Source organism: Vanellus vanellus (assembly GCF_965231255.1).
Source record: "Vanellus vanellus genome assembly, chromosome: 22".
NCBI classification, from domain to species: Eukaryota; Metazoa; Chordata; class Aves; order Charadriiformes; family Charadriidae; genus Vanellus; species Vanellus vanellus.
Window position 1 is genome coordinate 8,293,123 of NC_138927.1, and position 12,474 is coordinate 8,305,596.

The window sequence follows — 12,474 nt, forward strand, 5'->3', positions numbered from 1 at the left end:
AGCCTGGCGCGCTGCAGCCTCCTCCCGCCCGGGAAGGGCTCGGGGGGAAGAGTTGCCCCCGGCCCTCGGAAAGCCCCATTTTTACATTTCCACCTAAGCAAAGAGGCAGAGCAGCAGCCGGGCTATCTGCGCAAGAGAGAGGGACAGGAATACCCAACAGTGTGCACACCCGCCCCTCCGAGCCTGGTAACTTGTGCTGAGTTATCACAAACCTATAGGAAGGGGGTGGGAAAAGGAAAAATCCCACAGCAGCAACACTTTTCCCCTCCCTATCCTTGGAGCGTCGATCCAGGAGGGCCCAGAAGACCAACATGCTTTATAAGTGAAGGTACAAAAGAACAAGTCTACGGGCTCTTATTTTCTCTAGCTTTCTCCCTAAGTGAGATACAGTAAATCTTCCTTGTGTCTTGTCCATGGCACATTGAATCTGACACACTGCTCGAAAATCCGTTCAGCAATGCAGAAAAGTAGGGAACTTTTTTTATTCCCCTTTCCAAAGACCACTGCAGACATCGGCGGCTGCTCCTTGTGCCCACGGGCTGCCACGAACAGCACGTCACCGACACGACTTCTCGCACGAGGTTTTCCTTCCCTGACAAGAGGCGACACTGACTGCTCACCACCAGGCGGGACAAACCCGTGCCCACGGTCAGACTGAAGCAGCACCGTCCAGGGACCGGCCTCAGCGCCCGCACCGGGGCTGGGCCAGACTGGTGCCCGCAGCCAGGAGGTGCCAAACCTGACCCGGCCACATACATCAAATTCACACATCGCTTAAAAATCCCGACAGGGCACTAGAAACGATTTCCTCCCTGAACCTGGTTTCAGCAGCGTCATCCCTGCGCAGTGAAGGGCTCCTGTCCACTAATTAGCCATCGTCTACCGAAGGCACGTGGTGCAGAGAGCACCTCCCCAGCGCGAGCTCCCACCACTGCCCTCCAGAGCAGGGGGAGACAAATTGAGAAGGAAACAGCTACAGCACAAATTTACGTTTCTGTCAAAGAACAGTGGCTGACAGCTATTTTTGGAAACTGGTCTCCATCATATCAATTCAACGTCTGGTTGAAGTTGTCTCATTTGCAGCAAATCTGGCTGGTAAATATTAACCTTGGGCTTTGTTGAAATTCTCCTTGCAGATATTACAAGGGATTGGATGGAAAAGATGAAGCAGAAAGAGACAACTTTACAGCAAATGTCAGGCAGATCCTCCACATCACAGTTTCATTTACACAAAAGCCATTGCAGTGCACCACAAAGTAAATGGCATGAAGGGGCCGCAGCTCATGCCTGGTAAAATTAAGGGTAAAAAGACACCGGTGCTGAGAAGCCTGGCGAAAACAAAATAGGGATGGACAGGCGATCATCCACAGGGCAACAGGACTTCTCACTCGCCTGCCGTGCATCTGCTGGAAATAGGTTTTAACATCAGAGTCAGCGCAGACCAGCATCTGGCCGCAGATATATATTAGACAAGAAACGCAGTGTAAATGTATTTACAGTGACAGAACCTCTCCTCTTATTTGAGAGGAGATGTTAAACAGATTGCTGGAGCTGCTCGGTTCCACCCTGGAGATGGTGCGTTTCAACGGCCACTGAAATGATTCATCAGAAACGCGCAAACCCGTGGAAGCCCGTCAGGCGCGCCGCGGCGTCTTGGGAGACGCGGTGCCATAGAGAAGGGCGGACAGTGAGAAGGCTCAGCTTCCTGGCAGCAGTAATTAGCAGTGCCGTAAATCCTGTTGGTCTTTTTTCATCTCTCCCAATTTCAGCGTGAGGATACGAGCGTTCTCTCGGCAGCAGGATGATGTCAATGCGTGAACCGCAGTTACGGGGAGAGCGGCTTTGTGATTTAGTTCAAACAGCTTTACCAGTTCAGTGGGAAATAAACCTCATTCCTCCTGCAGAGACAGCCCACAGCTCCCGGCCGCGCGCCGCGGCCGCCACCAGCGCTGCCAACCAGGCACAGCCCGGCCCGCGCCGGCACCAGCGAAGCCCCCCCGGCCCCCGGCCAGCTGGCACCGTGCCGTGCCGCGGGGCTGTGCCCAGCCGCCAGACGGGGAAACCGCTCCTTCGCTTCTGCTGTTCCATTTCCCTTCGATTCAGACCCAAGAAGTTGCGCCATGCACTTGGCCCTAAGCACCACCCCGGATCCAGCCGGCAGCCAGGCCCCGCAGGGTCACCGCATCTGCCACCCCAGCGGTCAGTGGGGTGCACGGGTGACTGATTTCAGACACCAGCACATCCCATGCTGCAGACGCAGCCAGAAAGCCCTCGGAGAAGATGGAAGGATAAGGGCCAGGAGCTGTGAAGCAGCGCCCGACAGCCTGGAGAGCCGCCGGCTGTCCCGGCACAGGATGGGGGGTCGGCCCCCGGGGCCGTCCCTGCTCCCCACAGCGGTCCTTCAACGAACGCAGGGTCCAGCCTCCCACGGCCACGAGAGCTGCGACAGAGACTGCGGCCAAGGAGTGTCCCAGGCAAGGAGGACCCAGCAGACTCCGAGGCCACAGGACCACAGCGGTGGAGCCAGTTTGCCATGCCATCACCCGGCCCTTTCAACATCCCCACCGCATTTACCTGCCTCCCGCTCAAGGGCTTTTGTCCTCGTTGAAGAATTTCCACAGCCCTGGATGCTTTCATCAGAAATCTTTTAAAGTCACTCACTTAGTGCTATGCTAATGCAGGGCTCTAAAAAAAAACCCAAAAACTTTCAACCCTTAAAAACTATTTTCTGATATTTGACCAGACATCAGACATTGCTCCACAGAGAGTGACTAACAACCTGCTTTCTGTGAGAAGGGAAAAAAACTTAATTATGTCCATTAAATTACTTCAAATATTTTTCCTTAGAGAATATGAATTATTTAAACTCAACACAGAGAAACCTGAAACATTAGCAAAAGCCTTCTGGGACTCACTATGTAAATTCCCACTCCAAACAGATGGGTAAAGCATGGCGAGCTGCCACGCAGCCACTGAAGCAGTGAACAGCACTGAGATTTCAATCCGATAGTTTTAATAAGGTCTTCTTAAGGAGGGCACCAAGCAAATAGCCACTACCCAGAGCAGTGGGAAAGGCTTCCCACATGCTGGAGGAAGGCGGCACGGCTGGCACAATTTAAATCCGAAAAGCCTCAAGTAGCCCCTGAAGGACAGACCTGATTCCTCAGGAAAAGCTCACTCCCATACCATCCCATGTGCCCCAAACATGGGGGAACTCTACCTGCCTGGGACTTATTTAGCTAATTTCCTCTCAATCCATGTTCTACCTGGTGAAAAGGTCCAAGGTATCACCTGCACGCCCGGCACGGGCAGTGAAGGGTGTTCTCAGGCATATCTTACCAAAGAAAACACCTCCTCACACGTGTCCCAGCTGGTGGTCTGAGCTCTCCTCTGCCCCAGAGGAGCTCCGCACACTGCCAGTTAATTGATAGCCAATTACACCTTTCGGAGAAGAAAAGCCACCGGGTGCCAATGGATGGAAGAACAGCCGTTCCCGGGGTAGGAGACGCACACCTGCCGCCCTGCACGCAGAGCCGCCTCCGCTCGCCAGGCACTGCTGCCGGCTCCTGCGGGCACCTGATGGGGCGCAGAGGCAGCAGAGGCCACGCTGAGCTGCGACGAGGTCCCAACCACGGCCCCAGGCAGGAATGTACCCGGGAGGAGGCACCAGCCCGGCACCGCTCTCCTTCAGAGGCTCACACGCTCCGAGACCGGGAGCACAGCATCCCGCACGCTCCAGGCTCAGCCCACGCCTGGCTCTTTCAAACCGAGATTGAAGCGGTCACAGCACCACATTCGTTAGAGGGATACCTGCTAAGGTAGAGGTTATATCCATTTTTACAGCTATCATTAAACATAACGTTGCAAGCTGTAAAGTCACCGAATTATTGTGGTTAAAGCATGACAATGGGGATATTAAAGTTCTGGAGTAATTTTATAGCTACAGATACAGCTGTGGGAAACGCCTGACGGTACTCAGAGCTTTGGCGCTTCTGCCGAGCCAACACCTCGCTGCAGAGCAGCTATCAGCAATGCGCCCCATTTACCCAACTGCCACCCTTCCAATTAAGGCCTGGCTGTAGCCGGGGAGCTGCAATCAGCTAAAAGAATCATATTGCTGACAAAAGGCAATTTCACTCGTCTGAGCCGTGCTCGGGCACCAGGCAGACTGGAGCAGTCTGGCAGCAACACGGACCGACACAGACAGAAACTGCCAGAGGACACCGACGGCCACTTTTACCTCTGCATCCCCCGTCCTTCTCCTCAAAGCCGGGACCACACGTGCACTTCCCTATGGGCACCAGCCACTCGCCCTCCGCGCTGCAGTGCATCCTGGGGGGATTATCCACATCCACTTCGGCATGAGTGACGCAAGTGCCCTTAACTTCCACCAAAGTGGCGAAGGCTGTCTCTGCCACCGTGTCCGGAAACACGGCCAGGTTCTGCACGGTGGCGAGGCACTTCTTGTAATAGACCTTCACAGAGACCAGCGCCACGCAGGCGCCCACGTCCTGGAAGCCCAGGTGGAAGCCTCTTTTGCTCAGGTGCCCAATCTCCCTCAGCTCGGTGTTCAGCTTCATCTTACGCTCACCCAGGTCCCCCTGCGTGAAGCTCTCATCAGCAGCAATGGTGTCGATCTTGGTGTGCTTGCTCTCATGGACGCTACGGCCCAGGTCAGCATCAGACTCGACATAGTACAGATTGAAAGTCTCCTTGCAGGTGCCCATCACGCCAGGGATGCTGTTGCAGTCCCGCAGGGTGAACTTCAGCTCGATGAAGATCCTCTGACCGTCACGCCTGGCAATCCAGCTCGTCTGCAGCCAGTTGTTCTGGTTTGGCTCCATGACGTTGCAGACCTGGTACGTGCGTATCGGCTTGTAATTCTCATCCACACCGCTGATTTCTTCCCACTGGGGAAAGAACACAAAGGGCCGTTACAGCTCGAGAGCTGCCGTCAGCAAGAACCAGCCATGCCGGCAGAAACACACCGATCAGTATAAACATCACCAGCACAAGCCTCTCCACCTACAGGCCATTATATCACAGGCACCAGAAGTCCTCAGTCCACCGAAACCCCAGGCTGTGGTAACACAGCAGTGCTGCCGTACCACCTAACACCCAAGCTCCCTGCAGAGGTGCAAAGAGGGAGACACAACCAGAAAGAGGGCACCAAAGTCTAACATGAAATTGGACACGTCGTCTGCTGAGCAGCCAGAGCCTCTATCTCCCACACGCCCCTCGCGTTTTCCATCCCTGGGAAGGTGCATCTGCACAGCGTGACCACACAGCGTGAAGCCAGATGGGGGTGGGCTACCCAGAGAAGTCAGAGGTGACCAAGGAGATGTGACACCAGTCACACCACCACACAACAAGTGTTCTTTGTGAACAGCAGCAGCAGTTTCTCTGTCAGGAAAAGTTTTAGATAGAGCGGGACAAATCCTGCGACTGCAAGTGAGACAGTATTTCCCCAAAGTTACCAGCAGAGATTCCGATTAGTGAAATGATGATTCAACCCTCACAGCCGTAAGGATGACCTGGCAGCTTCCCAAAACAATTCTTTCTGGGGGTAAATTTATGCAAGATTGCCAAACATACCCAAAACAGAGTTTCTTCTGCAGACTAACAGCTGGGGAATGCAGATGACTCCAGGATCTATCGCTATCCCCCCTGAATGGTTTGTTTCCATTCTGAAAACGAACCCAAAGCAGCAAGGAACACCACTCAGTTTCCCAACACGCTCTCCTGAAAGCGGCTATGGACCGACCCTGGCAGCAAAGCAAGGACCTGATCAGACAAACCCTACACGACACGGAGCTCCCGACGATCCCGCACCAGCCACAGCCCTCGTCCAAGAGCTGAACTGATCCCCAGGAGCTCGTGCTGGCGTGCAAACTGCAATACAAAGGCTTAACTGGCTGGTGTTTATTCACTTATTACGGAGTGTAAAATTCGTTTTGAGGAGCTGTTCCATGCTGGCTGTACCACTCACGTAACCAGTACTTCACTTCTCACTCCGCTCCCCGGGTTGCCCAGCCCTGGTCAACACAACAGCTCATGCTGAGCTGCCCGCCCGCCCCCGGCTCGAGGAGACCCCGTGGCTGCCAGCCCCCTCCACCCGCTCCATGTGTGGACTTTAAATACTGCTGAGCACCGAAGGGCAGACCCCCTCGCAGAGGGACAGTCCCACCTCCGCACTTACCCCGTTTGACGGGTGCGAGGTCCAGCCCAGCTCCGCTTGCGATTCCTTCGAGTCCAGCAGGACAACTGCAGGGAAGACGAGTTAGAAAGCAAACTCACTGACCTGGGAAACACCAGTGAACATCCACGCAGCCCGTCCGCGGGGAAGCTCAGTGCCGTGCGCCCTTCCTGGACACCCGCCCAAGCGGTGGGTCAGGTCCCCCAGCGCAGGGGGCAGCTCCAGCCCCGACTCCCCCAGCCGGACTCAACACCACAGAGCTCCAGGCTGTGCGTCCACCGGGGACCTCGCGTTCAGGCGATTGGCACCCTAACCTAACGAGGATGACGTCCCAGGGAAGGCTGCGGTCCTTCCCACAGGACAATCCACCCGCTGCCACCCGCCAATGCTGCAGCGGTTCCGTGCCCGTAGCGCATCTCCCGGAACCGAAAGGTACCGGCAGCAGCTGCTCTGAGACATGAATGTCCATGAAAGACCACGTTCTTTTCCCACAAAACAGCCAATTCTCTGCTCGACAGGAAGCACTGTTTCCCCCAAATTCACAGTTTGGCGATGGTCCCACAGCCAGCGAGCAGAAGCAACCCCTGACGGGCAACTTGTGTCTCCTCCGGGGTCCGTGACACCGGGTACCGCCGGCGGGTGGGGACACCGGGGGGAGGGTGGGGGGTCGCCCTTCCCGGCGGCGCGGCCCCGGCGCACACAGACCCGGGGGCTGGAACCGGCCCCCGGGGACGGGGGAGCAGCGCTGCCCCCCGAGCCGCCGCAGCCCGGCCGGGCTCCCGCCGCTCCGCTCCCGCCCGGTACCGGCGGCGCGGCGCGGGCAGCGGGCGCCGAAGCAGCTCGTTGCTCCCAGTGCCTCTGGCGCTGGCGATACCGGGACGCCCGAGTCCCCTCGCTCCGGGACCCGCCGAGCCCCCGCGCCAAACCCGCCCGCCCCGTCGCGCTCCCCGGAGCGCGGCGGCTCATCCACCCCACAGAGCCACCGCCGCGCCGCGCCCGCAGGGGCTGGCGGCGACACCGGGGGAGGCGCGCCCGGACCCGACCCACCGGCCCCGGGGCGGCCCCCCCGCCTCTCCCGGCACCGCAGCGCGCAGCCCGACCCGCCGCGGCACCGAGGCCGCCGGGCACAGGGGGCACGGCGCGGCCGGGGCGCTGGAACCGCGGTCGGCAGTGCCGGAGCAGCGGGTGCGGCGGCCGCTCCGCCCGCCCGCCCGGCCCGGCTCACCCTGCTCGGCGGCGGCGCGGGGCAGCACCGGCAGCAGCAGCGGCAGCAGCAGCGACAGCGCCCGGGGGAACCCGCCGCCGCCGCGCGCCGTCGCCATGGCGCCGCCGACTCCGCGCGCCCCGCGCCGCCGCCGCGCTCCGGCCGCATCGCCCCGCCCCCGCCCCGCGCCGCCAACCGCCGCCGCCGGGGCGTGGCCAAGGGCCGGCACGGCCAATCCGCGGCGTCCGCCGGGGGCGCTCGGCGAGAAGGGGCGGGGCGAGGACGCCGTTCACGCTGGAGCCTAATGACGGCAGGTGCAGCTCGGCCGCCGCCAGCTGTGTCGCGTTGCACGGTCAGTGGGGCAGGATCGTGCCGGAACGGGCTGAGCATGGCGGGGCTGAGCTTTGGGCTGCCGAGGGCAGCAACTGCCCTCCCCGTGGACACCAAAGCACTGCTGTGGCACGGACAGGCCTTGCTGACACTGAGACACTGCAGCGTTGTGGTCACAGCCGTAATTAACAGCGCTGTGGGGCCCCCCACCAGCTGACCTTTGCTCCCTGCTGCCATTATCAGGCAGTCAGCGGCGAGTCAGTACCTTATTGCTGCACCACAGGCCCCAGGAGGGAGCGGGGCAGGTCGCATTACTGCCCTTGCCGGGGAGCAATGCCCGGGAATCCCAGTTTTATGTCAAGCTCCCTGTTCTGCCTTTCTGGGTTGGAATTTGACTCCCAGCTTTGTCTCAAAGTCCTGCAAGCCCAGCGGCTGCCATAAAAGTCCAAGTGGCCAGAAAGAAACCCCAGGAAAAGGCAGCCCCAGGGAGGGCGGGTCCTGCCAGCCCTGCGCGAAGGGCAGCGCTGCGGCAGCCAGCAGCGCGCGGGGAGGCTGCGGGCAGGTTGACTGGGCTGGGGGAGGCAATTCCCGGCTTGCCACAGGCGAGGTGCGTGCTGTCAGGCCCACAGCCTCCAGCACCGGGGGAGGAACTCGGCAAAGTTTGATATCACTGATTGTAGGTGTTGCAGGTCCCTGCAAAATTTAGTCAGGCTGAACGCCCGTCAGTTTCCCACCTGATGGCTGAAACCGTGACACCAAAGCTTGCTTATGTAGCAACACTTGTTCCTGTGGGATGTTCCCTTCACTGTGATTATGTGCTGTCAAATGTAAAACACTGCAAGTCTGGAATAAAAATATTGAGTCTCCATCTCACACATGCCGGGTGGGCTATGGCACAGCCCCCGCTCACGGTGGTGGGTGCTCGGACCACAGGCCAAGCCCTGCACGCGGCCCCACAGCCCTGCGGAGGGGCACCCCCAGCGCCCGCCGTCCCCTGTGTGTCTGCACAAACGCACTGCGCTTAAACACCTTAAAGTGTTAGACACTAAAGCCTGAACCCTGCGGTGCCTCACTCATGCTTGAGTTTACTGCAGCAGGTATCCTCTCGAAGCCTGCTGCCAGTCAGACTCAGATTTGCACATTGCATAATAAGATTAATTAGCTATGGTGATTGAAGTTCATTTGCCTCATGCTCCAGCTTCTAAGTACGCTCTTCCTGAAGTCATGAGACTACCCATGGGAATACATTTAACCGCATGTGAGAGTCCCTACAGGATCAGGGATCCTGAGCAACTCAGGTACAGGCTCAAAACCCCGAGCACAATGTTTCCTTAACCTGTTCCACGGGAATCCTGACGTTCTGAGCATATTTTTAACACCTAAGGCATGTTTGCTTTCGAGAGGTTTGGGAGGCACTGCACCTGAGTGTAAATCTCTTGGAAATCCGGGGCTCTTGGCCAGTTAGGAGGAAGATGCTGCTGCCACGGCCATTCTGCAGAAATGGAGGAAACATTTTTCAAGCACAATGAAGATTCACAATTGGATTTGCCAAGATATACCCCTAATATTTCTACTCGCGCTCCATGTCTTCCAGCACTCCCCTCCCACCCCAAAGCACCGACTGCCCGTATTCCAGCTCAGCCCTGGAAACCGCTGTTCGGGGCCTCGTTAGCGGTAGCCCGGCAGACGGGGGCAGAGACCCGGAACGGGGCGCAGTCAGCCCAGCTGGACGCCTGAAGCCGGAGGGTGATCCGCTGAGCTCTCCCTCTACGTCTCACCCCCCTGGAAACGGCCACTACCTTTTCTCTGTGTTAACTGGACCCGCAAGAAAATCCCTGTCCGTTTATCAATGCTCTTTCTGTCCAGGAGAGCTCAGCACGGGCCGGAGCTTTGCCGTGGCGCTGCCACAGCGCACCAGTGCTTCCCGCCCGTCCACGCTCCCGCCTTGCGTCTGCCGCCCTGGAGCTCCCGGCAAGCCCGGGGTACAGCCCTGGTGACGGGGGTCACAAGTTCATCCGGTTAAAACTCTCCCTCCATCCCATTACAGGGCAGGGAAGCAAAAGACAGAGTTTATTTATAATCTTCCTCAAGTGGAAACCAGAAGTGACCCATTATTACTGGAGATTTTTCAAGCCACCCAGGAAGAAAAGTGATATTTAGTTGTCGTTAAAGGCTCATAACTGCATAACAATTTCATGCTATGTTAACTTCTAGGTTTTCTTTCGCATATAAATTTTTAAGAAGTAAAATAGAAAAACCCAGGCACTTGACCTTTAATCACAGTTATTTGTGTGATCAGTCAAGTGTGGGAAAAAGCTAGTTGTGCTTGAAAGATGCCCTTTAAAACTAGATTGCTCTAATATGACACACAACTCACATGGTGTAATATATGGGATCTCGCTTACCAGCCTCTGGGGCACAACATCCTCCCATTTAGTATTCATGCGCAGGATCTTGCTGCTGGTACACTGGAAGGTATTAATGTCATGAAGCAAATCGATACGGACCCCTGGGGTAGCTCCATTCACCACCGTGACCCAGGGGAGGTGTACGCATTCCTGTCACTGAAGAACCAAACAGGGAAGAGCATTTTCAACGCATATGGAGGATTTGATGTTAAGAGATACGTTTCATTAGAAGAAGGGTATGTCATGCTAATAGAGTACAAAGATTTCCCATTTATCTGAAATATTATTCCAAGCACTTATAAAAGCTCAATATTAGAACAGCCAGAGATATTTTAATTACGATTTTGAAGTATCATGTTGTTTTGGGGAAATGATCTCATGAATTTTTCTTTGGCAAGACTGGATGACTAAAAGCCATTGCTGGGGTGAAGGAAACAGAGCAGCCATTTAAATTGAGACTATTGGATTTATCCATTATCGGGCACAGCTGACGACCAGGGCCGGGCCTCTGGGTGCAAAGAGGGGCTGCGGCACAGCCGAGCCAGCGCCAAGGACACGGCCCCGCGGGCCGGGCAGAGGGACGCTGTCCCCGGGCAGCACAGCGCGCGCACCGGCCGTCTGCTCCAGCCCCAGCGGCGTAACGAGGGGCCGGTTTCTGTAAGCGAAGGAAGAGGAAAACACCCGGGTTGTCTGGTCCCCTCTGTCGCGCACACCCAGCACACGGGCACCTTCCCTGACCCCGCTCCCCCATGCGACCGCAGCCACGGGATGAGCCTGGAGAGACGGGAGTGGGAAAGCACGGCCGCCTGGTTATCCGGGCTCCAGACTGCCGAGGGGAACTTCTGCAAAGAGCTGGGGCTGGCACAGCCCAGAAAATGTGTAATTCGCCGAGCTGAGCTATTACCTGCTGTAAGTGGAGACAAAGATAGTTTTGAAACCACAGTGAAAATAACCCTCCTGGAAAAAAAAAAATCAATACAAACACCAAGGAAAGAGGATCAGAATCCGAGACCATCAATTCCTGAGATAAAGAGCTGAAAGTCTCAGTGGGAGGACAGCCAGATCTGGACTGAAAAACAAAACTTTGCTTCTTTTGCTGACAAATGACTTTTTATGCTAAAGGACAAAGGAGCCAGGAGGACGCGGGCCACGGCGTGTGGCGGTAAGAGCTGCCCTTGGCGAAAGAAGGAGCGGGCGGAAACCTCACAGAAGCTCTTGCACCTCTCCTTCCTCTTCCACACTTGAAAGGATTTTCTTACAACAGAAAACAGGGATTTGTGCAATTTAGTGCCGCTTTGGGCATGTCACAAAACCATGCCCCGGGACGAGTTTTGCTGCTTCTGCAGTGACGAGGCCGGACTCGGAGCAAAGCAGGCAGCAGTGATGCAGCACCAACGTGTATGACATGAAGTGAATATCCCGCACAGGAAAGCGGGAGAGTTAGTGGGGCTCAAACGATCCGCACTGGGCACTGCCAGCGCCTCGTCAACCCACTGCCCCCAGCTCATCCCAGGGCTCGGACACCACTTCCCAGGAGGACCGCGCTCCATGGCACTCGCTGCCTTCACCGCCTGCTGCCGGCAGCGCCGCCTTGTCCCTGCACCATCTCCTCGCTGCTAACTGGTGGAAATCACAGCAAAAATAAAAGTTAGCGTAAAGCTTCCCCATAAATCTCACAATCAAAGCTGCACAGCCCTGCGTCACAGGCTACAAAAGGACAATACTCTGTGTATTAACTCCTTTTACCTTCTATGTTGTTTGTCTGAAAATAAAAGCAACCAGAGCTATGCATTTGTTTTTAACGGCTTAATTTTTCTGTCAGATGTTTACTCTTTGCTTCAGGATGTCTGCACTATAAATGTTTTGCAGCAGCTCTTTAGCTTTTAAGGTAATCACATAAAAGATCCTTGACTGCATAGAGGCAGCTAATCTGGGTAAATGCCTTTAAGCATCTTTACTTTTCTTGTTAATGGATTTCTAGGCAACCCACAGAGGTCCACGTTCTAGAAAATAATGTAAAATATAGTAAGTGTCTAATTTTTTTAAATGCCTCACATTTGTCATATACTGAGAAAATCCAGAACTCCAGGCAGCGTAAGATCATTATGCTTATATAAGTAATACTCCGTTCTGTCATCATCAGTACGAAGCCCAGCCTTTCGCTGGGGGCAAGGATCCACTCAGTGTTAAATTCCAACTCAACCAGAGACAAATTATCACACGCTATTAATTAGAGCCAGACAGGAGGGATCCAGGCGCTGCAATCTGGTGGCAGTCTCTGAAGGGCAAGCCAAGGCATTTACTGAGCTCAGGACTCGTCGCCCTCTCCCCACCTC

At 56.0% G+C, this 12,474-nt stretch overlaps 1 protein-coding gene across 1 annotated transcript in view; it reads right to left on the reverse strand.

Moving 5' to 3' along the window:
- Positions 1-7,518, reverse strand: part of EPHA10 (EPH receptor A10) — a gene marked incomplete at both ends in the record, with an annotated part of 38,944 nt that extends 31,426 nt beyond the window's left edge. The window contains 3 exons of the mRNA XM_082494328.1: positions 4,241-4,910; positions 6,200-6,264; positions 7,422-7,518. Of these exons, the coding sequence (XP_082350454.1) occupies positions 4,241-4,910; positions 6,200-6,264; positions 7,422-7,518 (832 nt within the window). The remainder of the gene's footprint in view (positions 1-4,240; positions 4,911-6,199; positions 6,265-7,421) is intronic.
- Positions 7,519-12,474: the final 4,956 nt, after the last annotated feature.